Here is a 27909-nt window from a genome sequence, read left to right as displayed (position 1 = left end):
CCTCCGCGTGGAGGACTCGGTTGCACGGCCCTAAGACGTTACTCAGCGCTTCACAGCTGGCAGGCTTCGCCCCTTCCTTTCGGCCCTCATGCCCGGGCAGGCAGGGCGCCTGGCAGCGTCCTCCGCCCGTCGCGCACGTCTCGCACGGCCGCTGCGTCACGCCCGCCCGCCCCGCCCACCTCGCCCGCGCCCGTCCCACGCCGGCACTCGGTGACTTTGAGCGCCAGCGCCTCGGCCGCGGTCGGGTGCTGTGCATCGGCGGAGCCGGCAGCCATGGGGAGCCTCCGCAGCTTGCGCCTGGCGGCTGGTGAGACGCGGAACTGCGGGCGGCCTGAGGGGGCTGAATCGCCGGTGGGGAGCGTCCTGCTTACTGCAGCCCGTGGGACGGGGGTGCTGACCAAGACCCTGGCATCTGGCTCTCCTCCACGCAACTCCCATCTTAAGTTAGCGTCTTGATGCCTCCGCCTGGTCCCCATCCTCCTGGGAGCACCTGCTCGGAGTTTTATCCCTGTAACTTGTGCTTTCCATCTTCAATTTCTCCTATCCGTTATTGTAGTTGTGCCTTCCTACCTAGCTAACGTCTCTCTCTCTCTCTCTCTCTCTCTCTCTCTCTCTCTCTCTCGTTTGCTGAGGGACTTAAAGATCTCACAGACTACAAGTAATTGTCTTAAGATATGAGTGGGAGTGCAGTCGTTTTAAACAATAGTGAGATTAAGTGTTTTGTTAATGCAAGCTCTGTACCCTGTTTTCTTAGAAAACATTGGAGCATTGGGGTGTTTTGGAGACTGGTAAGGAGAACATATTCCGCCTTGGGGAAATCTAGAGAACCTTGGAATTATCAAGTTGAGAAATCAGAAGGCTTGCGGCTTGTATCTTGAGTGTCTTTAGAGTACAACTTACTTTTTTTGATCGTCTTTATAAACTTTCATGATATATCTTTTGTTCCATGGAATCAAGTCAGTAAAGAGTTAATTTCTAAAGAAAGAACAGCCCCACGTCTTGCTATTGGAGTGATGCAAATGTACATTGTAAATGCGAATGAAGCAATGCAAAGAATAGTAAATGTAGAATAGTTGCATAATTTTGAAGAATTGCTAATGAAGAGGTTAGATTTTACCTAGTGGAAGACATGTTTCAACTGGGCAGCATTGCTTACACCCTTAAAACGCTAGCACCCACTCTACTAAGAAAGAAAGAAAAAAAAAGTCCTCATTCAATTACTGGTTTTGATTTGTATCAGGCTCTAATGCAACTAAAATCTTTTTGTGTGCATTTTTATTAAGTATTAAAAGTTTTCGGCAGAGCAAGCAAGAGAATCAACAATCTGTGGGTTATATGAAAGCCACTTAATGCTTGAAGAAACACTGAGGATAGTACTTTTCTAGACTTGAGACTGTATCATGGAAAAATCCAGTGTCTCGGAAGACATGCTGTTGGGCTGTTCAGCAAGACAGAATCCTTTGCACCATTTAGCAACAATGTAGTTTTACTTGTGATAGGGAAAAGCTTAGTAGCACACCGAGGATGTGGTGAGCAGCTGCTTCCGAGGATCTGTGACTGTCTGATGTGCTGTGAGCCCCTTCCAGTGATTTCTAAGCGCATTCACACACATCTGATTCCCACAGCAGCCCCTTCCAGTCTTTATAAACAAACATAAGTCACAGGGCTAAAGAACTTGTCCAGCACCACTCAGTTAGAAATGTGAGCACCAAGGAGACGCAGTGAATTTGGGTTATCTGTGTCCCTTGCTGCTGTTGGTGCTGCTTACTGGTATATGGGCATGTGTAAGTTAAGTTGGAGCTTTTTTTTTTCTTTTTTTGAGACATTCCTTATGTAGCCCTGACTGGTACGGAACCCACTATGTGGACCGGGTGGCCTCGAACTCACAGATGCAGTCCAGGGCTCCTTAATGTGAACAGATGTGAAGTCTGCTCGCATGAGATGCAAATGTGTCTGTGAAGCGGGAGCACACTTTCTTACACGAGCGGACTTGGAAGAACCGATGGCGTTTGCTAAGTAAATAACATTGCCCAAATGTGTGGTAGCTCAACTAGAAATGGAATCTGCACATTCTTTTCTTATCCAGAATGTTATTTGGAATAAGGGACTGTCTGGGTGAAGGACGTTTTAGATACCCACGACTCATCTTAAGCAGTACAGCTGTGTGCTAACAGCTTCTATTGGCAATCTTGGAGAGACTCCCTTTGCAAACAGTACGTAGGGTGGCCTTCTCTATCATTCTCTGCTTTATTCCCCTGCTGAACCTGGAGGCAAGCTGGCAGCTAGCAAATCCCAGTGATCCTCTCTCTGGTCTCCACCCCTCGCAGCAAGGCTGTTACAGAATAGTAGCCACACCTGGCTCTTTGCATAGGCACTGGAGAGGCAAACTAAGGTCCTTATAAGCACTCTTATCCATTGATCTAGCTCTCCAACTCCAAGACATTGTACCTTTCAATAGGGGATTGGGTCAAAAGAATGAATGGACTTAAGTCATCTAGTCCCTTAATTTAGGTAGATGAAGGAACCTCTGTTACTTTTTGCTTTTTGAGACAGGGTTGCATGTAGCCCAATTGCCCTGGAACCCTCAGCTTCCTAAGTACTAGGATATCCAGTGTGCACCACCACCCCTGGCTGGAGGAAGAAACATGAGGCTTAGGAAGGGAATTTTCTTGCTAAGGGCCATATAGGTGCAATGCTGGGACCTAACCAATATCCAGCTCCCACTCTCATTTTTTTTCCATTCCAGTTTGCCGCGTCATTGTTCTTTTGTTTGTACTTGTTTACCAACCCTAAAAGAGATCACATCCATTGTAACTACTCCGATTTTGGCTTTGCTTATCATACTACACCAGGTGGTGCCTGCAGGTCTCCACCTGAGCATGCACTGTGTGTCCCAGACACTGCTCGCTTCCTGGGGCTAGTTTACTGCAGTGAATAAACCAACCCATATACTGGAGCTAGAGAGCATACGGCATGTATTAGGCTCTCCATTACAGACCAAGTTGCTGCTGAGCTGGGTCCTGCAGCCATTGTGCACTCCCGCCCCCCACTTCAAAAGTGGTAATTGGCGGCTCGAAATCTGCTATGGTGGGAGTTACTGCTAAACACTGTAGGTCGGGGATTTTCTGCCCCCTTCCTCCCAAGAGCCAGCACACTCACGACCTTAGAACTTAAAGGGAAAATTTAATGAGGTAGGATTATCAGCCGAAGGCTCCATTGAAACAGAAAGGGCAGCGGTGACACGAGTAAAGGGAAGAGGCCCTTATGACTGGATGGTGTGGAGGGAGAAAAGGCAGCAAGGAAAATCTCAGATTACCTTGGAGGCAGTAGGAGAAAAAGTTGTGAGCTTGCAAGGAGTTTGACCTAGATGAATCTGGTAACAAGAGAAGGCTTCAAAGCATAAATCGTTTTTATTTTAAACTAAAATTAAGAGGGCAGCTGTGTACAGGTTGCCTTGCTGCAGATTGTAAAGATGCTACAGTAAGCTACATGTGAGGTGGTGGTGGATCTGGCATCAGGGAAGTGCAGTGAGGTAGGCAGTATAACTTAGGAGGCATGAATAATTTAAGATAACTTGATGAGACTAGAGAAATTACTCAGTGGTTAAAGAACAGGGTTGGAAAAGAAAAAAGAAGGGGGAGAACAGTCAGGAGATGCCCTTGAAGACCTATTAGTTGGGCAGAGAAGATGCATTACTGTGCTGTAGGTGTTACTGGGTTGTAGGTGATGATGAGCTCTCTCAGTTAAAGACCTGTGGACTTTAAGTGAGATGAGAAATACAGAAGCCTTTAGAGTGAAGTTAATTTTGAAATACGATGGGGGAAACCCTGGCGGGGATGGGGGGCCTCAGAATCAGCTCAGAGCATACCTGGACACGAAAATCTCAGCACAGAGGAGATTACCCCAGAGGGATGAAGACAGGCAGCAGCAGGTGTCTCTGCTGGAGTGGTTTTTAAGAGGAGTGGGGTAAATCTGCTAGGACAAGCTGGTAAGTCCTGGTTGGACAGGTTAGCCAGTATAGCCAAATAATGAGTTTTGATTGCTGGACCTTGGTGCTTAGTCTCAGGAATGAGTCAGTGGCCAAATAAGGGACTAGCCCTTGGGTGCTAGCATTAGGAGTAGAATCTAGTGGGAGGGGGGAGAGCAAAGCCTGTCTGCAATTCTAGAGAGCCCTTCAAATCCTTCCACAGTGGCACAAAGTAACAGTAAGGGATCCTGGCACAGCTTAAGAATGGGAAGTGGAGAAGAGTGTGAAAAAAAAGGTGGAGCTGGTGAAAACACTTGCCATGAAGGCTGATGACCTGAGCTTGATTCCTGGGACCCTCCCTCATCTCAGTGGAAGGTGAGAACCAACTCCTGCAAGTTGGCCTCTGACCTCAGTGCCACCTCATATACACAAATCAATAAATGTAAAAATAAGTCATAGGTCATTGAGATTTGAGGAGAAGGAAAATGTGCTGGTTAGTTTTTGTCAGATTGCCACAAACTAGAGTGATCTGGGAAGAGGGAACTTCGGGTGAGAATTTGCCTCCATCAAATCGGCTTGTGGGCATGTATGTGGAGTGTTTTCTTGATTGACAATTGGTGTGGAAAGGTCCAACCCACTGTGGGTGGTGCCAACCCTGGGCAGGTGGTCCTGGGTTGGTTAGGAAAGCCGGCTGAGCAATCCATGGGAAGCAAGACAATGCTTCACGCTTCCTGCCTCTACTGCTCCAGTTCTTGCCTGACTCCCTTCCTTAACAGGCTGTGATTGGAAGTGTAAGCCAAATAAGCCCTGTTCTCCAAAGTTGCTTTTGGTTAGTGGGTTCTTTTGGTTTGGTTAGGTTGTTTTGTTTTGTTTGAGACAGGGTTTCTCCATGTAATAGCCCTGGCTGCCCTGGAACTCGCTTTGTGGACCAGGTTGGCCTTGAACTCACAGATCTGCCTGCCTCTGCCTCTGCCTCCCGAATGCTGGGGTTAAAGATGTGCACCACCACAAGCAGCTTGGTTGGTGTTTTATCACAGCAACAGAAAGAAAAGCGGACAGGGAAAGATTGTTGTAGATAATGGAGGGAGGGATTGAGTTCTTGAGGAGGGATGAAATAGGTAGCATCCAGTGGCCACAAAGATGGGATGTAAAATGTGTTGGTTCAACTACACAGGGATCACTGCTGTTAGAACAATTCAGCGAAGTGCTTGGGAAGAAGCATGTAGGGAATTATGTGGTGAAGTGAGGCATGAAGGCACATGCCTCAGCCTGGCACAGTGGCGCACGCCCATAGTCCCAGCACTCGGGAGGCAGAGATAGCCAGATCTCTGTGAGTTCGAGGCCAGCCTGATCTACAAATCAAGTCCAGGACAGCCAAGGCTGCACAGAGAAACCGTGTCTGGAAAAACCAAAAAAGAAAAGAAAAAGTACACGCCTCTTAGTTATTCGTTTGGCCTATGAAAGGATGATTAGCATTTTCTTTATAGGACCTGTTGAAAATGGTGGATGTTTTCTCTGAGCTAGTGAACCCTCTGTCTTACTGTGGCATGAGCCAGGAATGTTCACTGTCTACTGGTTAAACTGTGTAAACTGTTTCTGCTTCCTGAAAGCAGTTTTTTTATATAAAGAACTTTAAAGTGTAATTCTGCTCTTTAACCCTCCACTGTCAGGGTCTGGTCTTAGAAGATAATCAGAAATACCATTAAAGATATTTATAGAGAAGTTAGAAAGCTGAGAGCACAAAAGTTCGAGACCAGCCTGAGCAACAGTGAGTCCCCCGTTTCATAGATAGATAGGTTGTGGTTAAATTCAAGTAATATCTGCGTCGAATATTATTCATCTGTCAGCGGTATTTCTAATATCTGGGGATAGTATTTATAGCATTATGTCATAAACAAGATACAGTATCTGATGATGAAAACTAGGTTGTGTGAGCATAAGAGAGTCTGGAAAGAAATGCAGCAAGCTCTTGCTGGCAGCCAAGACAGGCAGTGCTTTCACTTCTACACCGAGCCTTTTTTGTACCCTCCAAGTTTTCTGCGATGGGCAAGAGTTAGCTTTATAACTTAAAGGTGGGTTTGTGGCGTTTTTGTCTTTAAGATGGGCCGATGCTGTGTGCTTGGCGGGAAGCCGGCAGGCAGTGAGAACAGGGGCTCTGTAGAGCAAGGTGTGGCTCAGGAGGCTCTCAGATGGGAGCGGTCACTAGTTCAGAAAGAGGGATTTGTGTTCTGAGCCTGCTGGGAAGGATGAGAAAAACAGAGAAAAACAGAGTGGCAAGCCTGTTTTCTGTCATGAAGTGAAGGCTGACAGCTAAGGCCTAGAGAGTCGCAAACAGCCACTGTGGCTGGGGATGGGGGGGTGGGCAACAAGGAACAGCTCCATCCCATTGTGGTTGGACCATGAGATTCTAGTAGCATTTTAAAAATCTTTATTTAAAAAAACAAACAAACAAAAAAAAAAACTGGCCAAGTTCCCAAAGGTTTATTTATAATTTTTTTTTTTAATCTCAGAAAAATTTTCCCATGGAACTAATGTTACAAATGGTAATTAGGAGTTCAGCCAGCCTACAGAACCCAGGGTCAGTCTGTCCTGCCTTTTCCTCTGTTGTGTTTCTCATCACCTGGCTCTTCCCCGAAATCACAGCTCTGCCATTTCCTGTGTCACCCACTTGGTGCTGCAGTGTAGACATGCTTCCTGAAGTCTTCCCCTCCTGCTCCCGGGTCTATCCTGCCTTCACTTCAGGCCTGCCCTCAAGTGAATCTTTCTCACTGAAGATTTACACCTAAGACACTATTCTCTCTCTGCCCCAAGCTGTTCTGCATGTTTGGCAAAGCTTTGTGGGGAGAGGTGGTTGTCTCTGCTGCGGGGGGGGGGGGGGAGCTCGGGAGCGGCACTACTGTGAGCCGGTGTGAGCTGGTCTAGAATCGTCACTTAGTTCTGGAAAGGCTCAGGAAAAGAACGGGCCGCGTTGACGCAGCCTGGCAGGCAGCTCCCGGTGTCACGGCTACATACAGAAGCAGGGCAGAGCAGTGTCTGAAGCCAGGAACACTGCAGCTCCTGGCAGCATAGCTGTTTCCAAGCCATTGGGTCTGATCCCAGAAAGGCTCTCGGCAAGGTAATAGATCCAGTTTGTTTGCTTTGTTGTAATGAGTGTTAATGGCAGCCCAGCCTTGCTTTTCTAATATGGAAACTAAATCATCAGCGTACTCTTGGAAGTGAGCTTTGTGGACCAGATTACCAATCTATAAACAATGTAATTGCTGTAATTTACTTATTATTTTTGTTTGTTTTTTGAGATAAGATTTCTAATAGCCCTGGCTGTCCTGGAACTCACTCTGTAGACCAGGCTGGCCTCAAACTCACAGAAGTCCACCTGCCTCTGCCTCCCAAATGCTGGGATTAAAGGTGTGTACCACCGCGCGCAGTCTAACTTACTCATTCATTTCAATAAATAAAAGTGGTGGGCTGGAGAGATGGCTAAGAGGTTAAGGGCACTGGCTGCTCTTCCAGAGTTCCTGAGTTCAATTCCCAGCAACCACATGGTAGCTCATAACCATCTATGAGATCTGGTGCCCTCTTCTAGCGTGCAGGTTTACATGCAGGCAGAACATTGTATACATAATAAATAAATAAATCTTTAAAATAATTAATTAAATAAATAAATGAAAGTGCAGTATTGATGAGCTGTTTTGTAGGGACTTGGTCATCCCTGGGATACTGTATATTTTCCCCTCCTGATGTCTTAGCTTGCCCAGAAGAGCTAGGGAGATGGCCCAAGAGTTAGGAGCACTTGGTCTTACTGAGGACTCAGGTTCAGTTCCCAAGACCAATGTAGTGGCTACAACTGCTGTAACTCCAGTTCCAGATCTGATGCACTCTTCTAACGTCCAAGAGCATCAGGCACACATAAACACACAGCGCACATGTGTGCATACAGGCAAGATATTCATATGCATGAAGTTTAAATATAGATGTAAAATAAAAAACACTGATCAAAACCAACTTGGGGAGGAAATTTGGCACACATACCTCCATCACAGTGACTGAGGGAAAGCCAGGCTAGGAACTCAAGAGACAACTGAAGACTCCGGAGGAATGCTGCTTACTGGCCCGCTTTATTCCACCCAGGACCACTGTCCCGGGATCTCACTGCTCGCGGTGAGCCGGGCCCTCCCACATCTGCTATTAATCAAACATAAATAAATGAAATGTGCACAGCCTGCGGGCCATCTGACGGATGCATCGCCTCACATTTTCCCACAGGGCCTTAACTTGTGTCAAGTTGACAAACTTTCCAGGACATTCACAAAGCCTGGGATCAGCGGGGGTACGGGAGCCCAGGTCACAAATGGCCATGGTGCAGAGGGACCGTGTCACATGAGGTCACACATTAGAACCAGGCAGGGATCTTGGCTAGCTTCTGTGGGCAGTCCTGAAGGTTTGCAGCTGTCTACAAGAACCTGCATCCACAAAGCTCCTAGCTGAGCCTGAGCACCACTGCCAAGACTTAACTGTGTGGCATTGGTCCCCAGGGGTCCAGCACACAGTCCTGAGCAGCCGTTGAAGTGGATGTGGTGTCTGTTTGCATCTCAGGAGTAAGCCTTCATATGAGTACCTGGAGCTCATCCAAAATGCACGTTTATACTGGATGGGTCTGGGTGGGAACTGGGTACATTTTTAACAATGTACTGGGTACATCCTGGAAGATGCCAGCCACACTTGAGAGGAGCAAGGGCCTAGACCAGCGATTCTCAACCCCATGGGTCATGACCCCTTTCACGGGGGTCACATATCAGATATCCTGCATATCAGCTATTACATTATGATTCATAACAGTAGCAAAATTACAGTTATAAAGTACCAATGAAATCATATGGTTGGGGTTACCACAACATGACCATATATATATATTTTTTTTCTTTCTTTCTTTCTTTTGTTTATTTGAGACAGGGTTTCTCTGTGTAGCCCTAGCTGTTCTGGAACTCACTCTATAGACCAGGCTGGCCTTGAACTCAGAGATCTGCCTGCCTCTTTCTCCCAAGTTCTGGGAATAAAGGTGTGAGCCATGACTGCCTGTATCCTAAAAAAATATTTTTATTTTGGAATAACTTTACAGAAAATGTATAAATGGAACACAGTTCTATTCACCCCTGATTCAGTACATAACCATGCGCATTATCAAAACTAAGGAAGTTAACATTGGTTTATTACCGCCAACCATGATGAGGTCTCATCCACTAGCCCACTGATGCCTGCTTTCCATTCCACAACTTATTTTTAGTGTTGCATCAATTAGTGTTTGCTTGCATGTGTGTCTGTGCAACAGGGTTGGATACCCTAGAACTGGAGTTAGAGACAGTTGTGAGCTGCTGTGTGGGTGCTGGGATTTGAACCCAGGTCCTCTGGAAGAGCAGCCAGTGCTCTTGACCCATCTCTCCAGCCTTGAGCTTGATATCTTTAGATAATCAGCCAAGATTATAGGTTTTGGAGAAGACTGTCTGATGCAGAGATAAAGTGTCCTGCTCTTCACACCTTATTAAATATACCCGGGACCCGTGAGACTTGTGAATGGTGATTTCTAATTTTGGCCAGTCACTTTCTCCCTGGAGGTTGCTCTTTTCTTTCTTTCTTTCCAGAATCTGTTTGGGAGCAAATCACTAAATCAAATCAGTGGCACAGAGAGCTGCATACATTTGAATTTTCTGGAAGGAAAATGTGTCCTTCCCCATTTATTATTTATTCATTGGCATGAAATAACTAGTTATAGCCGATTACCATATATGTTTTATGTCTATAGTATGTGTGTTCTTCTATCAGCTCTTGTGTCTCCTTCTATGTTCCATTTGTTGTTGCTCACCATGTAACTCTTGACCTTATGTACCCCAGGCAGACCTTACAGAGATCCACCTGTTTCTGCTGGGATTAAAGATGTGGGCTACCGTGTTCGGCTTGTTTTTGTTTTGTTTTGTCTTGTTTTGTTTTAACAATTCCTTACTTTCTGGAATAAAAGATGTTGTATTCCCTGTGCCTCTGTGGAGATCTATTCCTTTCCAAGGAGCCTTGATTCCTTTTACTAGAGAGTGGTACTTAGGAGCCAAGACCTGAGACTAGTGTGTTCCTTGCTGCCTGAGATGCTATGATCCTGTCTGCCAAGAGGGTAGAGGGAGAAAACACATTCGTGGGATCCCCCCCCCCAATGTCTTGATTGATATTTAAAATTTTGCTCTTCGTAATGCAGTTTTAGGAGTTTTGGCAAGTGCTCTGGCTTTTTAAAGCAAACATGATCAGACTTCATAGCCAGCTTCAGAGCTTGACACCGAGTAGAGGAACACTGTCAGATAACCTACAGGTCCCTTTATGGGCACTCAGTGAACCCTCATCCATCATCACTGATCACTAGAGATTTGACATGCTCCAGGCCGCCCTGTGGTTAGTTGTCTCCAAGAAGATCTTTAAGGAGCCTGAGATTAAAAATCAAAACTGTCTCCGTGTCCCATCCTGAACTGAAGCAGATTTTATGGAAAAGGGCTACAAAGAGGGGAGCCAGTACCTCAGGCAGCCTCACTCCCAGCCACTGGTTAGCGGCAACACTCCTGTGGCAGAGGTCTTCAGACTGTGAGTCCCTAGACAGGCCATATCAGCTCTCTAGGACATGTTAGACTCATCCGTCCTCAGGCCCGCCCATACCTACTGAGTGAGAAACTCTGGCAGAGGGGTCCAGGAGTCTCTGACTCGGATACACAGTTTGAGAACCTCGCCTCTTAAAAGTAGCCTGCAGTTTTGTCAGACAAATTTATCCAGTCACAGCCTTACAGGCAGCCATGAGGCCTCATCTGGGCTTCCGGTTAGGGCTCTGGGGACTGAACACTGGTCAGCCAGGGACTCAAGCACACCCACAGGGTTAAAGGGCCAATTTTATTTTGCTTTCTGTGTTTGTAATTTTGATTCACCAGAGAATGGAAAGTTTCTGTCTTGGCTATCTGGGGCAATGTGTTCTGTCTCTCGGGGACCAAAAAGGAAAGTTAGTGAAACGTGGCCCATTTGTGCTCTCATTTAGTTATAAAATCAAATCAAGATCTCATGAAGCAGTGTGTGACTGTTTTCAGTAACAAGATTTAAAGGTTATTTTTACCCTCACCTGTCACATCTTTAACGTGTATAAATGATCATATGTGTGTATGTAGAGAGGTAGAAGTTTTTGTTGCAGAGTGTGAAGTGACAGCAAGAAAAGCGTGGGAGGTATTGCTGATCTAGGTAAACGTGTCTACCTCACATTCTGCTTCTCTCCCGCCGTTTATTCCCTTCTGCTTTCACTGGCCACTTCGTGCTCCCTAAAGCTACAAGTGACATTCTCGAAGAGACTTTTCTGACTAACTCTAAAACGTCACACATGCACATTTCAAATACATATACATGTCATGTCCTTAATTTGATGATGTCCTCCTGCATTTATATTTTTCCTCTTTGGCACTGAGCTTCCAACATACGAGGTGGGGGGGGGGAGAACAAGGGAAGGGAGGAAGTGTGCACACTAGAACGTAAGTCATAATAGCCCAATTTACCTGTTCCTTATATTGCCAAAAGTGTCCTGCACATATTCATGGTAGATACTCAGTTATTATCTGCTGAGATTGAATGACTAAATATCTCCGCATGAATTTGTGTGGCTGATGGCCACTATTCACTCTTCAGGCTCGCATTTTTGCACTCCCTCTCTCTGTCTCCGTCTCACAGGGTTTCTCTGTGTAGCCCTGGCTGTCCTGGACTCACTCTGTAGACCAGAGATTCGCCTGCCTCTGCCTCCCCCATTGCTGGGATCTCAGGCGTGCGCCACGCTGTGCCTTTGCTCTTATAATTACTACTGAAACTGAATACTGTTGGTTGATCTTCTGTTCTGTGTAGAAAGGAGCCATGAGGGAGTAACTACTTCCGTTGCCTCCACTTTTCCACTTAGAGAGCAGAGTCCATCTACCGAGCTCCAGTCCACCCCTCCAAAGAGTAGGAATGGGACAGCCTTGTGTGGAGTGTTTCCTTACAGGTCACTCTAAACCTGTGGCTCCCTGGTTTAGCCCAGTCCTAGAGACGGATGTTAGTGATGGTGGAACAACAGTGAAGTTACCTGGGAAAGCTGGGTCCGGCACTTACAAGTGGCTGAAATGGTAACTTTTATGTTATATATATTTCACCACCACTTGTAGGGTGGGGTACTGCCAACAGTAGTCCTGTGCACTAGGAGTTGTTAGAAATGCACGTTTCAGGCTAGAGAGATGGCTCAGAGGTTAAGAGCACTGCCTCCTCTTTCAGAGGTCCTGAGTTCAATTCCCAGCAACCACATGGTGGCTCACAACCATCTATGGTGAAACCTGGTGCCCTCTTCTGGTGTGCAGGCGCACATGCAGGCAGAATATTCTATAGTAAATAATTTTTTAAAAAAAGAAATAAATGCACATTTCTCGTGAGTATGATGGTTCATGCTTTCATCCCAGGATTGCTGAAGCTCAAAGCTGAAAGCCAGGCTGGGTACAGCCTGAGACCCTGTATGAAGAGAAGGAGGGCAAGGAGAGAGGAGGAAAGAGGAGAGAAGCTAGGCGTGCCGCTGACTCTGGTTGCACAAAGCTTTGAGGAGCTCAGCAGCGTGCGCTTTGTCTGTCCTGGGAAGAACCATTGAACAGTGTCTTCTCATACCCTCACGGTTTGGTAACTCCCTCTGTCAGGACTTCTGGCCCCTTGGGGCAGAGCTGAAAGGTGCTCTAAAGATCACTTCAGTGATGCAGGAACATGAACCAAACGTGTCCAGCCTGCCTCGTGTCACAGATCCTGCTAGCTGTTCCCACTTGACCTTCCAGTTCAGCCCCGGTGTCATAATGCTGCATTTCCACACACAGTGAGGACACAAGTGAGAGCAACTGCAGTTCATATCCCCTGACATGCGCACACCTGCTGCCCTTAGGCACCCCTGGGGGCCAACAAGGCTGAGGCAAAGCTGCTGTGATCACACACCTGGAAGTGGATCGAGCGGGTCCCCACACTCACAGTGAGGACACAAGTCAGAACAGCTGCAGTTCAAAGTGGGCCTGGAACATGCTGTCACAGAGGAAGGAAGCTGTCAGCAGCAACCACGGATCACACATTGAGGGAACTCAGAGGCCACCTCAGAGCTCCCTCCAAACCAAAGACATTTGAGGACCAGCAGGACGAACACGTGCTACAGTGCAGGAGCTCTTCCCACTGCTTCCCCCTCTTCGTCACCTGCAGAGGTTGTTAGAGGACTAGTAGTGTGTGGGAACTGAACCCGGTTCCTCTGAAAGAACAGCCAGTGCTCTTAACCGCTGAGCCATCTCTCCAGCCTCCTACATTGTGTCTTCTAAATGAGATAACTTCTAAAAGAGCTGAATTTTTGTTTGCTTGATTCTTTTCGATAGAGTGGCCCAGGCATACCTTGAACTCACCGTGTGACCCCGGCTGGCCTCGGATTTTGAAGTCTTCATGCCCCAACCTTCCAAGTGTTATGTCACCACACACAGAATGAGTTAATTTGTGTTTTAGAACTGAAAACTTGAAGACTTGTCCTTTCTTCCTGGTGGGGGGGGTGGTTAGACAAGGTCTTGCTGTATAGCCAGCCTGGAACACACTGTGTAGCCAGCTGGCCTGTCTCCCGATGATCCTCGCATCTCTCCCTCCGGAGTGCTGGGATTGCAAGCCCAGACCACCACACTCGGCTCCTTGCAGGCATCTCTCCTCCTAGGAAAGCATCAGATTCTTCTCTCTGAAACATGTATCTCTCTCTCTCTCTCTCTAGGACACTGTTTTAGGTTATATGAGAGAAACGCTTCCTCGTCTCTAAAGTTTACCAGGAACACTGACTTGAAGGGGATCAGTGGATTTTGCACGAAGCCACAGGAAACTTCCAAAGCTACAACCGGTAAGCTTTTACTGCTCAATTCATTTATGGACTAGATAGCCACCATGCCCACCCCTTAGAATTATTTGGAATCAAAAGAACATGATGAGGCTGGCCAGCGTTCCTACCTCACGCTCAGTCATGCCGCTACGCCTTCCTTACCGTGCATGCATTGGTTGTGTTCACGGTGGTGTATGTACGTGTGTCTGAAACTCGGAACGGTTACATGAAGCTGTTGGCAGTTTCATATAAGCACTGTGTTGTGCTGTGGAATGTTACCTATCTATGGATATGTATCTAAGGAAGTCAGAGTTTACATTGTGTGTGAGTGCAAGCAAGCACAAGCGCACAAAGCACACGCTTGTGCTCACCCTAAGGAAGCTGAGGGAGCACACCAAAATCAAAGCACGCTGGGTACCCTATGCTGGCATTAGAAATGGCTTTCATTTATTCTTTTTCATATATGTACTTTCTGAACTGCCCGCCTTGCTTACTTCCTTTCTTTCTTACTTCCTTTCTTTATTTTTGTTTTTATTTTTGAGATAGTGTTTGGTTTATCCCAGGCTGAGACACTCCAACTCACTCTGTGGCTGAGTCTCAAACCCAATCCATTTCCTCCCCTCCTACCCATTTGCCCTTAAGTGCTAGGTCATAGGAACGTAACCCACCCCTAGCTTCTCAGTCCTCTTCTCAAGTAGTTTAATTCAGTATTTTGTGGGTTGTGGGGTAGATATAAAGACACGTGTGTCGACTACTAGAGAGATGAAAGACAAACCCCTTTCCGTCCTTGCACACCTCTCTCTGGTGGGGCCTTCCCCCTCAGCCCCTGTGGCTTTCCTGTTCCTTTTGCTGTCGGTTCCTGCGGTAAAAGCAAAGATGTGGCTGGTGAGGGGCAGGAGGCACGGTGGAGCTCTCAGTCGAAGAGAAGTCTCTGAGAAACAAGGGGGTGTGTGTGGAAGTTGGCCTCCACTTGCCATCTGCTCCCTCACACCCCAGCACCTTGTGAGTCCCTCGTCCTCTTTGCTCCTCATGCTCAGTGAGCACTCTCCCTTTCGGTCTTCGGGGCTTCCCCTGTTTTGCCCTGTCAGCATGCTCTGCTCTTTCTCCAGCCCGCTTGCTTGGGCTCTTGACAGTCTGCTCTTCAGCACCCTCAGTGGCTCACCCTTCACCCTCCTTACTCATGGGACCCCCTCAGGGGACAGTCATTCAGATTTGAACAAATCTGAAATGGCGTTTGTGCCCCTTTCCTCCCTGGCTGGTTCTCTTCATAACGTCTTAGCCACAATATGCTGGTCTTACGTCCTCCAGGACTGAGGTTCTTCGGGAGTCTTTCCTTGTCTTAACTCCAGTTCAGAAGCTGTCCCCTTCCCTCTATACTAGAGCTCCTGCTTGGCCTTTCCCCACTTTGCGCTCTTCCACCCGGTGTGAAGACCGCGATGAACAGCGCCTTGCTCGCTTCAAGGCTCATCGTCTTTAATTCCTACACTTGGAAGACAGAGGCAGGCAGATCTCTGTGAGCGCCATGCCAGCTTGGTTTACCTATATAGTGAGTTACAGGATTATAGTTAAGTAAGAACCAAAAAGTGTCTCCCAAAATCCAGTGAATTGCTTAGCTAGGTGTTCAAAGTCTTTTAATGTAATCTGACCTGATTCAGCCTTTTTCTTACTCTCCTGGAGAAAGGCGAACTCTTGCTGTCACATCTCAGCCCATCCTTTCCATCTCATCCTTCCGTGTGGTGTTCTTTCCACTTCATAGTGGCTAGGCTTATACTTTACCTTATTCCTCCTGGAGTAGTGGAAAATTGGCATTCCGTGCAATCCTACTCACGAAACATGAAGCTCTGGGCTGGCCTGAATTCTCTTGGAGTTTTTGTTCAATGAGTAACTGAAAGACACAAACAGCATTTTTTTTTCCATTGCTTGATTTGAACATCAGAGTCTGAATCCGGATCCTTACCTGTCCCCCCTCCGCCCCCACAGAGTCTTACAGACACAGAGTGCCACTACACAAACCCACGGACTTCCAGAAGAAGATCCTGCTGTGGGCAGGCCGCTTCAAGAAGGAAGAAGACATCCCGGAGACCATCTCGTGAGTGCTGAGGGTGGTATGTGGCAGGCATTTCTCCCTGGTCTCTGCAGGGAAGAGCAGCATGCGTTTGAGTTCTGTGTAAAACCTTTTGGCCAGATTTAGAAACATTCCTCATCCTCTACATGTTTTCATCTTTGGTGAGAACCCAGAGCAGAGAGTGTTGGAAAACAGTTTCGTGTGTTACCCAGTGACCCGTAGACCTGTCGGGCTCTGAAGTCAGGTGATGGTTTGTTACATCTCCTGGCTCCAGAAACCTAGGAAACAATAATATGCACTGCTTTAGTTTGTTTTTAAGCTTGGCATAATGATAATAACTACATCCTACAAAATCCACTCAGGAGCATAGTAATATTTTGAGCATAATAACATTTTGACGCAGTGGCTTTAGTTTGGATCTTAAACGTACTCCAAATGCCCACACATGGTGGCAGTCTTAGGAAGTAGCAGAAACTTCTAAGAGGTGAGGCCTCACCTGGGAAGAGATGGCACACACCTTTAGTCCCGGCACTCCAGAGGCAAAGGTAGCCGGATCCCTGAGTTCGAGGCCGGCCTGGTCTATAGAGCAAGTTCCCAGGACAGCCAGGGAACATACAGACACCCTGTCTCAAAACCAAAACAAGTGAGGCCTCATGGGAAATCTTGAGGGATCCTAATCGTCTCTTCAGCGCTTTGCTTCCTTCAAGGTAGGCCGCCCTGTCCTCTCACACACTTCAACAGGTTCTCCACACAGGCCCAAAGTGGTGGACACGTTAGTCTTAGACTGTAACCTCAAAGACCCAAGCAAAGTAAACCTCACACTCCTATGCCGGTCACCTCAAGTGTCCCTCCCTGGGAGCCAGGAAGGGGTTTCCCCACCTGCCTCCTTAAGCCTGGGCTACAGTCTAGACTTTTTCAGAAGTTCTAAGTGATATGTGCAGGTCCCTCAGTCCAGGGTTTTTCAGCCTTAGTTTGCACTGTTGACACTTTGGGCTGGAATATTTTGGATTTTATAAACTTCCATGTGTTGTACTGAAAGATGCTTAGCAGCATCCCAGCCTCTAGCCTCTAGATGCCAGCAGTACTCTCTCAAAGAGTGTCTCCAGGCATTGTCACATGTCCCCTGAGGGAAACCTGTCTCAGGTAGAAATTGTGTTCAGCCTTTGCCTAAAGGCCTCTCTCTCCTCTGGGCATCCTCCTCTTCCTCAGAGTAAGGGACATTAAGTAAGTTCCCTGTCAGCAAGAAACTAATCCTGGGCCTTCTGGCTCCAGTGTCAAGTCACAGTTGAAAAAGGGCCTGGGTTCTAGCAGCACTTTTCCAGAAAGACAGGTCATGTGTGCTCTGTGTTCATAGAGCCCTGCTGCTCCTACTAGCTAGGTTACAGAGCACAGTATCTTACAGGAATCATTTCAGCAGGAAAGCCTTAGTCCTCTCTAACCCGAGTGACAGTGCCCTCCTCTAGGAAATGGGAGTGCACCAGAAGTGACGCCATCGCCCAGTTCTTACTTGTACCCTGGTCTCTTGATAACATCCCAGAAAAGACAAGGTGATCTATCCTTGGGTGGGGTGGGGTGGTGCTGTTCAGAATTTGCTGTGACGTACCATGTCTCCCTTGTCATTGGTTCCAAGATCCTCTCAGACGTGATACTATCATCCTTTTATTATTATCACTATCTGAGTATTTCTTGGGGTGGGAGGGTTGTTTTGTTTTGTTTTGGTTGGTTGGTTGTTTTTTGAGACAGGGTTTCTCTGTGTAGCTTTAGCTGTCCTGGACTCACTTTATAGACCAGGCTAGCCTCGAACTCCCAGAGATCCCCTATCCTCTGCCTCCCAAGCACTAGGATTCCAGATGCACACTAAGCACAGGGTTACTATCTGAGTATTTCGTACACATATAATGTGTTTGGATTTAATTTAGCCATCTATCCCCTTCTCTCCAATTCCTACCACATTTCTCTCCCAACCTTATGTGATCTTTTGAGATGGGTGGCAACTGTCACGGCCATCTTTAAATAAATTTTTCTTTATGAATGGTCTAAGTGTAAGCCGTGCCATTGTTTGGGACAATCATAAGACTTCAGTGGACCGATCACATAAAATCGTGTTGTATTAGTTACTTTTCTGTTGCTGAGAGAAAACATATGACCAAGGCAACTTCCAGAATAAAGAGTTTGCTTTGGGCTTGCAGTTCCAGAAGTTAGGGTCCCTGCAGAGGCAGCACACAGACTGGAGCCGTGAGCTCTGAGCTCACACCTCAAACTGTAAGCAGGAAATAAAGAGGGGGAACTGGGAAAGGCATGTGGTTTTTGAGACCTCAAAGCCTGCCCCTAGTTTCATACTTCCTCCAACAAGAACGCACCTCCTAATCCTACCCAAACACTGCCACAAACTGGGACCAAGTGTCAGGAGCCAGGCTGAGCCAAGGCTTTCTTAGAGGCCCTGCTGAAAGGACAAAATGTCCTTCTGTGTCCTTGCCTGGTGACAGACATGGCAAAGTCTAGTCTGGGCTGGGGCCAGGACTTAAGGTTTCAGTTCCTGGGAACCTGGCTTTTCCCCTGAAGACACTGGAGTTATCATTCCCAGAGCCACTGAATGTTTGATCTGTGACGCTTGAGATATCCTGTATTCATTTTGTACAACATTGCTGGATTAGCCTCCTACTGACTTCATGCCCTTGAATGACAGCTTTCTGCTGATTCTGGCCCATTCCCTGTCCCCACTGCAAACTGTCTATAAGATTCTGTACTTCCTAATAAACTTGCTTGGCATAAGCCATTACCTTATGCAAGGCCTCCTGGTCCTGACTTTCTTTATTTCCTCATCCCCATCCTTCTCCTTAGGAACCTACCACTGAAGAACAGCCTGCTGGTCTAGGTCAACCAAGTTTTCATATGCTGTAGTGCCCTGGACCAGCAGGGCTTCAACAGGGTTCCTAAGGGAGGAGAGTGGAAGGAATTGGGGAGGGGAACAAGAAGCGCAAGGAAGAAAGCCAAGTCTGTTCATCTGATCAAGGCTTCATTTATTAGAAATTTTTACCCAACTTATATAGGGAGAAGGCAGGAAAGGGGGAAGGTAATTAGCTGCTGCAGGAGACAGGAAGAGTGCTTTCATGTGTTAAATAGGGTGCCTGCAAGATACCATAGGGATGTTTTCTCAAGGATGCTCTAACAAACGGATGTCCTCACAGTCTCTCACCCATGAGTTAGGATCCTAGATAACTTTCACTAAATAGCTTTAGGTCTCCACTAAATGACCTTTGCTCGCTATTTGGCTTTGGCCTAGCAAACACCTTTTGTCTCCACTAGATAGCTTTGACTTTGGCTTCCGTAGATAGCCTTGGCTCACTAATTGACTTTGGCTTCTGTAGATACCTTTGTCTTCACTAGATAGCTTTGGCTTTGGCTTCCATAGATAGCTTTGGCTCCCGGCACTCTAGACTGTGCAAAGACATTCTTATTCAAACTACCATGCCCATAAAATGTATTTATTTCTTATTTATTTTTGTGGCTGGTAAGATCTCAGATTATCTTAGTTAAGCAGTTAAGCAATTCACCATCTTTAAGTTGTCCCTGGTTCCACTCCAGCAGGCCCAGCTTCAGTGCCTCTAGAGTTCCACATATAATTCTGCCTCCCAAGTCCCGACTCTTACATCATGTTGTATGGATGTATTCAGGGTTCTTCTCCCGCCTGGGCCTCCTCCATGGCAGTAGTATTTGAAAGCCATTTCTCTTGCTGATGTTCATCATTATATGTGCTAAGTATCAGGGGAAGTAAAAAACATTCCAATCCCATTGTTTAGAGATTATCACTTCCTGTGCACACCTGCTGGGGAGACCCCACTTGGACTCCATGTTCAGCAACTGTGTTAGACAATTTACACAGGTCCCTTCCACCATATGGGTCCTGAGAATCAAATCCAGGTCATTAGGCTTGGCTGCAAGCATCTTTACCTATGAGCCATCTTGTATACCAGCCTTCTCTTTAGAGTCTAGCACATTAGGCCTCTTTGCGTTTGCCTGAGAAATTGTCTGTTAAGGCATGTAGGTTAGTGGTCACTGGACAGATTAGAAAAGCTACATTCTAGCTGGCTGCAGTGACAGTGACTCACCCCTGTGATCTCAGCACTCAGGGAGGCAGAGGCAGGTGGATCGCTGTGAGTTCAAGGACAGCCTGATCTATAAAGTGAGTCCTGGACAGCCAAGGCCTGAACTCTTTCTTTTCTTTTCTTTTCTTTTTTCTTTTCTTTTCTTTTCTTTCTTTCTTTCTTTCTTTCTTTCTTTCTTTCTTTCTTTCTTTCTTCCTTTTTCTTTCTTTCTTCTTCTTCTCTCTCTCTCTCTCTTTTCTTTTTTCTTTGGGACAGGAAGAAAAGAAGGATAGATTCTACATTCTAGGCACATTCCAGAGAGCACAGACTCCAGTCCACTGCCATTCAGTTTTGGCAAAACCCTTCAAGACAAGATTAATATTAAGGGACAATTGATACTAATTGTTTAAGAGATTGTTTCATTGGCTTAGGCAGTCTCAAATCTATTCTTGGTTCAAGACAAAGCTAGATTAGGGGCTGGAGAAAAATACAAATTTACCTGTGTTATTTGAAATAAAGCCTAAAGTTTGGTTGGCTTTGGTTTGATTTGGTTTGGTTTGGTGGTTTGTTTTGAGGAAGGGTCTCTGTATAGCCCTGGCTGTCCTAAAATGTGCTATGTAGAATATGTTGGCCTTGAACTCACAAAGATCCTCCTGCCTCTGCTTGGGTTAAAAGCTTATGCCACTATTCCCAGCAAACATGGATTTTCTTGTGAAATGCACTTTTAGATGAGTTAATAAAAAATGGAAAGACTTTGAATTGATAACATAGCTTCTAACTTCACCCACTACATATCAAAAATCAGAGTAATCAGGGCTGCAGAGACGGCTCTGTGGTGAAGACCAGTGTGTGGAAATAGAGGTTCAATGTCCAGAACGAGTGGCATACAACCTTCTGTAAGTCCACTCCTAGGGGATCCAAATCTAACACCCTCTTCTGGCCTCCTCAGACACTGCATCAAGTTTTAAAATGGGTAAAAAAAAAAAACCCAGATTACACAAAGCATATCAAACTCTTCCGTGTTTGTTTTCTTTCTGAATTGTGTTTTTGTTATAACTTGAGCTCATAGCAGGGCTTTTGAGAGTCAAAAAAAAAAAAGAGTTCAAGGCCAGCCTGGGCTGTCAAGCAAGAAAGACCCTGTCTCAAAAAACAACAATAGCAACAACACCCACAGCAACAAAAGAGTTTTGAACTTGGTCCCCCTTCTGCAAGGTGCTGTGAGGTCCCGAGTTCCTAGCTTCTTTTTTCTGCTCACAGACATCACCACACATTTTAAGTTGTGGTGCACAGAGCATTTGATCCTGCTGCAAGTTCAGAAAGAAATGGGTTGATGGTGTCTTCTCCCTCTGTTACCAGGTTTGAGATGCTTGATGCTGCCAAGAACAGGCTCCGGGTGAAGATCAGCTATGTCATGATCGCCCTGACTGTGGCAGGATGCATCTACATGGTCATAGAGGGCAAGCAGGTGAGCGTGGGCTCCTGCTCACTCTCCCCAAAGGTGGAGGAGAGTGGCGACCGGCTCCTCCGTTCGGTCTGAGAAGGGGAAAGTCTCAGAATAGTTTGTATTAACTCACTGACTGAATGCAGTGCTTGCTGCATTCCCAGCTCTTCTGAGTGGGGACCTCATCTGCTCCTCACAGCAGCTTTGGCAGGTAGATGCTACCCTGAGAGGAGGAAACTATAGCTTAGGAAGCTTTAGCATCCTGCCGGTGAGAGAGCTCGGCAGGCAGAGGCACATGTGCATGGGCCTGAGGACGTGAGTTCAGTCCCTTCATCACAAGGCGTTAGGAGAGAAGCCACTTCTCAGAACAGCCCTGAACCTGCACGCGCACTCCATAGCACACAGGTGCCTGTACACACACAGTGAATAAAACAATAACCTTTTAAAGGAAGCTTTAGCACCTTCCCAAAGCCGTGCATCTCTCTAATGACTGAAGGGATTTCAACCTAGACATACTGAGATAAAATTGCTTCCAAGTACTGACTGTCTGTTAGGCAGCTCACTTACTGGATGTGAGGACCAGAGAGTGGGAGGCTTTCGAATCACCAGGTTTATAAGGAACCGGAAGCTTACAGATGCACCATATTATCTTCCAGACTCACCCAGTAAGTAGAAAGGCAAACGGCTTACATTAGAACAAAAACAAAGCAGAACTTCAGATCTACTTTTACATGTTACCATGTCCTATTTAACTATCTTAGTATTAAGATGTAGTTAATTTGGGGGCTAAGTGGTGGCTCAGTGGTTAGGACTACTTGCTGGCTGCTCTTGCAGAGTATGCCCAGCTTCGGTTTCCGGTACCCACATGGGAGCCTTACATCCATAACTCCACTTCCTGAGGATCTGGCACCCTCTTCTGTCCTCCACAGGTACCGTGCACACACGTGGTACATGTACGTATATGCAGGCAAATATCTGTACACATAAATACAAGTCAACTCTAAAGTGTGTGTGTTTGCTTTTAAATCCAAGCACATCCCTTGAGTATCATGTGTGATTCTGTGTCATATCTTTCACATAGATACCTTTTAACTGTTAGTACATACTTAAGTGATTCTCCTAAAGTGATTCTCTCTGAGCGACTACAGAGTAAAAGGGAAGTGAGCTCTTGATTCTCTGCACCCTGCAGTCACATAAGAACACTAGCCATTTTGTTCTGGCCTCATAGGAGCACAAAGGGCCAAATGTGCTGACCTGGGTGAAGTCCTCTTGAATATGATCCCATCCTATTTCAGCATTCCCATCTCCCCATTTGACCTCCCATTCATAGTTCTCAGACTGAAACCTTCAGAAGCCTATGTACGGGACATGTGGATTTCTAGAATTCTGAGAAATGGTTGATGTTTAAAAAAAAAAAATCTCCAGAAGCAAGTAATTCCCCCAGGATGTCCTCCCGCACCTTCCAAGGGGGTGTGCTAGAATGAAAAGCTTTTGAGCCAAATGTCATTTAGAAGAGATAATTAGTTACCATTATGTTGTCCTTCCATTGACTTTCTTTTCCCATCCCTTTCCTCCTCCCACCAAATTCTTCACATGTGAAATAACACAAATGTCAGAAGATCCCAGCTTCTGTGGTTGCTAGATTCACGTACTGGACATCAAAACTCGCCTGATTATATAAGCGTCAAAGACATTTAACAGTTCACATTGAAGCAAGAGAAATGGAGGGCTACTCTTCCCCCCCCCCCCAACCCTCCTGCTCGCCTTATCACCAATTGTTTGAAAGGTTGGAGTTTGGGGAAGTCATTAGGGGTAATATTTTGGTAAAGCCTGGGATTCCCAAACCTGAATGTTTCTGTTAGAAGGGAAGAAAGGTTCTAGAAAGGCAGAAAAAGTATTCAAGTATACATGTAATTCTGTGTCATATCTTTCACATAGATACCTTTTAGCTGTTAGTACATACTTAAGTGATTCTCCGAAAGAATTTATCCTTAGGGAAGGATAAATGAAAAGAGAAATGGAGATGAAATGGCAATTTACATTATAAAAGAGTGAAGGATGTGAGGAAAACAAGATAGGATTTGGAGAAAGAGGCTCTAAGCACAGGGAAGGAAGAGGTATGTATAGCTCTCCTTGGATGGGCTGCTGGATTCTCAGGTCAGAGAGGGGACAGAAGGTGTGTAGCGGACACTGCTGCCCAGTATCCAGGCAGCTGTCCACTCCTGTCCTCAGCACAAGGTGAGGCCGTCCTCCCCAACCTGGCATCATCTCTCCAAATTTGTTTCCTTTTAGGCTGTGAAAAGACACGAGACTTTAACAAGCTTGAACCTAGAAAGGAAAGCCCGTCTGAGAGAGGAGGCAGCTCTGAAGGCCAAAACAGAGTAGAAGTATTTGTGTTGGATTTGCAAAACCTGGGAGTAAGGTTGCCAAAACTCGCCCGCATTAGAAAGGATTTGAGATGAGACCCACTTTGCTTTGCACAGACTTATTCCACTTCCCTGTTTCTGCTGTAGAGGAACAAATAAATTTTCTTAAAGAATGACTTCTCCATGTTTTGTTCTTTGATCCAAGTAAAACATAGCCTCCCCACTTTTCAGGCAAAGTGAAAGAGGCAACTAATTTCAAATGTAGTATTAACTCTTCTTTGAAGCATCAGATGCCCTATCTAGCTTCTGTTCACATACCAAAGTTGATGTGTCTTCTGAGACCAAAAGAGTGTGGATCTTGTAGGTTTCTCTTCTGCATACCATGTCTGATGGGATGAGAGGACCAGCCGGTACACTGCCCAGGTGCATGTTGGGAAGTCAGCCTTCCAAATGCCAGGGTTACCTTTTTGGAGACTGACTTCCCAGAGACCACACACTGTATGGTGTAGCGTGCCAGTAGGCAGAGACATTCAGAAGAACCTTTGACAGTGCCCCGGCAAAGTCATGAGGGTAGTCTGGTGGAATTGCTGGGGCCAGCTGCCACCTCCTGGCTCATGGCTTGGCTCCCAACTACTCCCTTCCTTACTCCCAGGGAAATTACATTTTGTATTTATGAAAATGCCATGCCCACTCTTGTTTGATAATGTTGGAAAGTAAGCATTTCCACCAGCACGTGTTTCGTGAGCCTTGTCCTTAGCCTACCACAGTGGTTTCTGCTATAAACGGCTCCCTGCCTCTCCCACACCTAGTGCTAACAGAGGACATGTCGTCATAGCTCTCCAACACACTACTTCCCAGAGTTTAAAATATTTAGAGTTTATTGTCTACTGAGAACATGGCCCATGAAGCCATCAAAGCTGGTAACTACACTTTGAGCTTTATAAGAACTGCAGGAAAGAGAAGGAAAATAAAACTCAGCTGCCCACTGAGGCAGCAGGCAGGCAGGCAACCATTCTATTTGTAAGATGATTTCTGAATTGAATGTTAGACGGGAGTTAAGAGGTCCAACCTGACGTGTAATTTGCCTGAAAAGTCACAAAATGGCATGATCTAACAAAGTACTCACAAAGATTTTTTTTTTTTTTGGAGGTTAAAATTTTAAGATCCTGAGGAGGCAAAGGCAGGTGGGGTCTCTATGAGTTGGAGATCACCCTGGTTTACCGTAAGCCAGGCCTACATGGCGACATAGTAGGACCCTGTCTCAAAAACAATCTGGGATTCTTTAAGAATCTTAATTTAAGGGTCTGTAAGATGAGTTGGTCAATAAAGGCTCCTACTGGAAAAGCCTGAATTCACTACTTGGAGCCTGGGATGGAAGGAGAGAACCTACTCCTGAGAGTTGTCCTCTGAAAACAAACCTGACCATGACCCCAAATTGACAGATTAATTTGGCAATCTGATGTCCCAACTGTAGAATAACATCTCCAATCCTCTCACTTTGTCTTTTTGTCAGTGTCCTTAAAATTAATGGCCTCCCAAACCAGAAGCTGCAAGTCCCTCCTCCCCTCAGGCATCCTGTTCTGCCAACCTTCTGGATACTGCAAATACCCTCCCCCTCTGGAAAGCTACTGAAAGAAAGAGATGAACATAAGAGATTCCCAACAGGCCTCGAGATTAGGAATCAGAAGCTCTAGGTCCTAGACTTGCTTTTACAGTGGTCTCATTTTGCAAATTAAAATGTCTCAAACCCATACCAATCAAAGACAAATTTGAAAAGAACCACAAAACCATGTCAAAAATTCAGACTACACCCGTTCAATTTCGTTTTTATCTGGCTTTACTCATCGACTGCCGGAGACCTTAGCAGTCGCTCGTCCACAGTTTAATTGTTCTGTCATTTTCTAATGCTGCTGAAGCAATGACGTTTTCTGTAGGGTGACAAGCTGCTGAGATCACGACATCTGTGTGACCTTGTAACTTCTGTACGATCTCTTTCGTCTGAAGGTTCCAGATGTAAACCATGTTGTCCTCTGACCCAGAAACAACCCACTTTCTACCAGTAACGGAGAAACTGGCAAATATACAGTATTTCTCATTCTTGTGGCCCGTGTATGTCTTCAGGCATCGGCCTCTGCTGTAATCCCACAGTTTAAGAGTACTGTCCAAAGTTGCGGTAAGAATGTATTTACCATTTGGAGAGAATTTTACAAAAGACACAGGAGGGTTACCTTCTTCAGCGAGTGTTTTTAAACACTGGCCTGACGCAGCATCCCAGATTCTACAAAGACCATCATAGCTCCCTGACACTATCAAGGACCCATTACAATTGAACTGTACGGCAGAAATGGGGTCTGAGTGAGCAGACAAAGTCTTGAGGCACTTTCCCGTTTTCACCTCCCATATCTTCACACTCTCATCGAAAGATCCGGAAACGACGAGGTTGGATGGTGGGTTGAAATTACAGCAGAAGACGAAATCACTGTGCCCCTTCAGTGTCTTCAAACATTTCCCAGATCTCACGTCCCATAACTTTAGAGTCTTATCGTCTGAGGCGGAGACGAGACGACTAGAATCTGAAGACCAGGCAACATCTGATATTTCCAGACTGTGACCACGGAGCGTTTTCTGACATTTCCCATCATATGCTCCCCAAATTATAATTAGTGTATCGGCTGCGGAACTCGCCAGCCATTCTCCGTTTGGACTAAATTTAACTGAGGAGATGGCCGCCGAGTGTCCAGCCAGAGTACGTCTGAGGGTGTAGTTGGGTTTTCTCTGCTCGTCCCTGCGAGGGGGGCCAGAGGGGGCCGACAGCGCTCCCTCTGCTGGCAGATGCTCGGACGCCATGGCTCGGACGCCACAGTCTGCGCGGGCGTCCGGCCCCGAACCTTACAGAAGATAAAACTTGCCGTTCCAAGGCGCACAGTTTTGACGGTAATGTGGACTCGTCTTTAGAGTCGGTACCGAACCGGCGGCAAGACACGGACCACTCCCCTCTCGCTCTCTCGGTAGCACCAGAGACCACACTGGTCCACGCAGGGGTGCTGGTGCAGGACGCTGCTAAAAGACCAGGCCACCTCGCGGAGAGCCCGGGCGGAGTCGCGGTGGAAGGCCCACATCCAATGGGACCCGGCGGGCGGCGCACGCGCCGAAGGAGACCGGCGTCTGCTTCCGGGCCTCCGGAGCAGCTGAACCTGGCTTGTCCCCGGAGAGGCCAGGGTGCAGGAAGGGGCGCGGCCCGCGGGCCCTTCGGGAAGGCAGTGCACGCTGCTGGCCTCCGCACCCTTCTCTCCACGCCGAGTTCGAATGCCACGGGTCTACTGTGGCTAGGGGACTGGAGCAGAGCCAGTGCGCAGGTCGTAAAACTTGTAGTTTAAAATCTTTTATAGACGCTTAGAAAACATTCAGAGCCGCATCCGTTAGCGGTCTGTTAAAACCCAAAGTTATGGTGAGAAAAACCAGCAAACCTTTGGTTTTTAGCCCAGATCGTTTATGCTTGCGTAGAAGAGTTATCCTGGCTCTGGAGGACAAGTTGGTGGGAAGGCTGTCTCCTCAGTACGGCGAGGCTGCGTGCGACTACCCTCTTTAGCGCTACGGAAACATTTCCCTTCAGTGCATCCTTTTTCACTGGTACTTTGTGATGCACCGTCTCGCAGTCCAACCTGGAACCCTTCCTCCCGATAACTCCCATTTCCCAAGTGCTGGGGTTGCAGGTGTAGGCCATTGTTTCCATTCATGAGGAGCCAGGGACCGAGGGGCTGAGCTAGGGTTTCACTGTATCCCAGACTGGGCTAGAATTTAAGGCAATCCTGCCCGAGGCTCCAGAGTACTGGGAATTACAGGACGGCTATCACGCCTGACTGCCTAACTGTATCTTCGTTCGGTCTTGAGTACGAATCAAGTCTTCTGGCACAGCAGCAAATGCTCGAGTGATGAGCTCCCTCTCCAGCTTTTAAAAAGAAAATATATGGCAGTGCAGACCCCGGAAGTGGGGTCAGGCAGAAATCTTGAGTTGGAGGACAGCCAGGGGCTACACCGTGAAACCGTCTCAAAAAAAAAAAAAAAATTAACATATGAGGTGAGG

The 27909-nt window shown here is 46.7% G+C and overlaps 2 protein-coding genes across 2 annotated transcripts; one reads left to right on the top strand and one right to left on the bottom strand.

The window, feature by feature from the left end:
• Positions 1-128: 128 nt before the first annotated feature.
• Fam162a (family with sequence similarity 162 member A) lies at positions 129-24001 on the top strand. Its single transcript, XM_021634628.2, has 5 exons — positions 129-307; positions 13767-13889; positions 15849-15957; positions 21375-21483; positions 23752-24001. Exons 1-5 carry the CDS (start codon positions 274-276, stop codon positions 23842-23844), a joined length of 468 nt encoding a protein of 155 aa, XP_021490303.1. The 5' UTR covers positions 129-273; the 3' UTR covers positions 23845-24001.
• Positions 24002-25644: 1643 nt separating this feature from the next.
• On the bottom strand, positions 25645-27042 carry Wdr5b (WD repeat domain 5B). The gene has a single exon (XM_021634627.2). The coding sequence runs from the start codon at positions 26670-26672 to the stop codon at positions 25686-25688; it is 987 nt and encodes a 328-aa protein (XP_021490302.1). The 5' UTR covers positions 26673-27042; the 3' UTR covers positions 25645-25685.
• Positions 27043-27909: the final 867 nt, after the last annotated feature.

This window comes from Meriones unguiculatus, chromosome 17, assembly GCF_030254825.1.
Source record: "Meriones unguiculatus strain TT.TT164.6M chromosome 17, Bangor_MerUng_6.1, whole genome shotgun sequence".
Taxonomy (NCBI): Eukaryota; Metazoa; Chordata; class Mammalia; order Rodentia; family Muridae; genus Meriones; species Meriones unguiculatus.
This window is presented reverse-complemented; position numbering and strand designations above follow the sequence as displayed.

What these genes read in the sequence shown, in the direction of transcription:
- Fam162a (XM_021634628.2), top strand. Translation starts at nt 274, where the DNA reads ATGGGGAGCCTCCGCAGCTTGCGCCTGGCGGCTG. An exon ending in CAGCTTGCGCCTGGCGGCTG is followed by an intron (nt 308 to 13,766) that starts GTGAGACGCGGA and finishes CTCTCTCTCTAG; the next exon opens with GACACTGTTTTAGGTTATAT. An exon ending in TGGTCATAGAGGGCAAGCAG is followed by an intron (nt 21,484 to 23,751) that starts GTGAGCGTGGGC and finishes GTTTCCTTTTAG; the next exon opens with GCTGTGAAAAGACACGAGAC.
- Wdr5b (XM_021634627.2), bottom strand. Translation starts at nt 26,672, where the DNA reads ATGGCGTCCGAGCATCTGCCAGCAGAGGGAGCGCTGTCGGCCCCCTCT.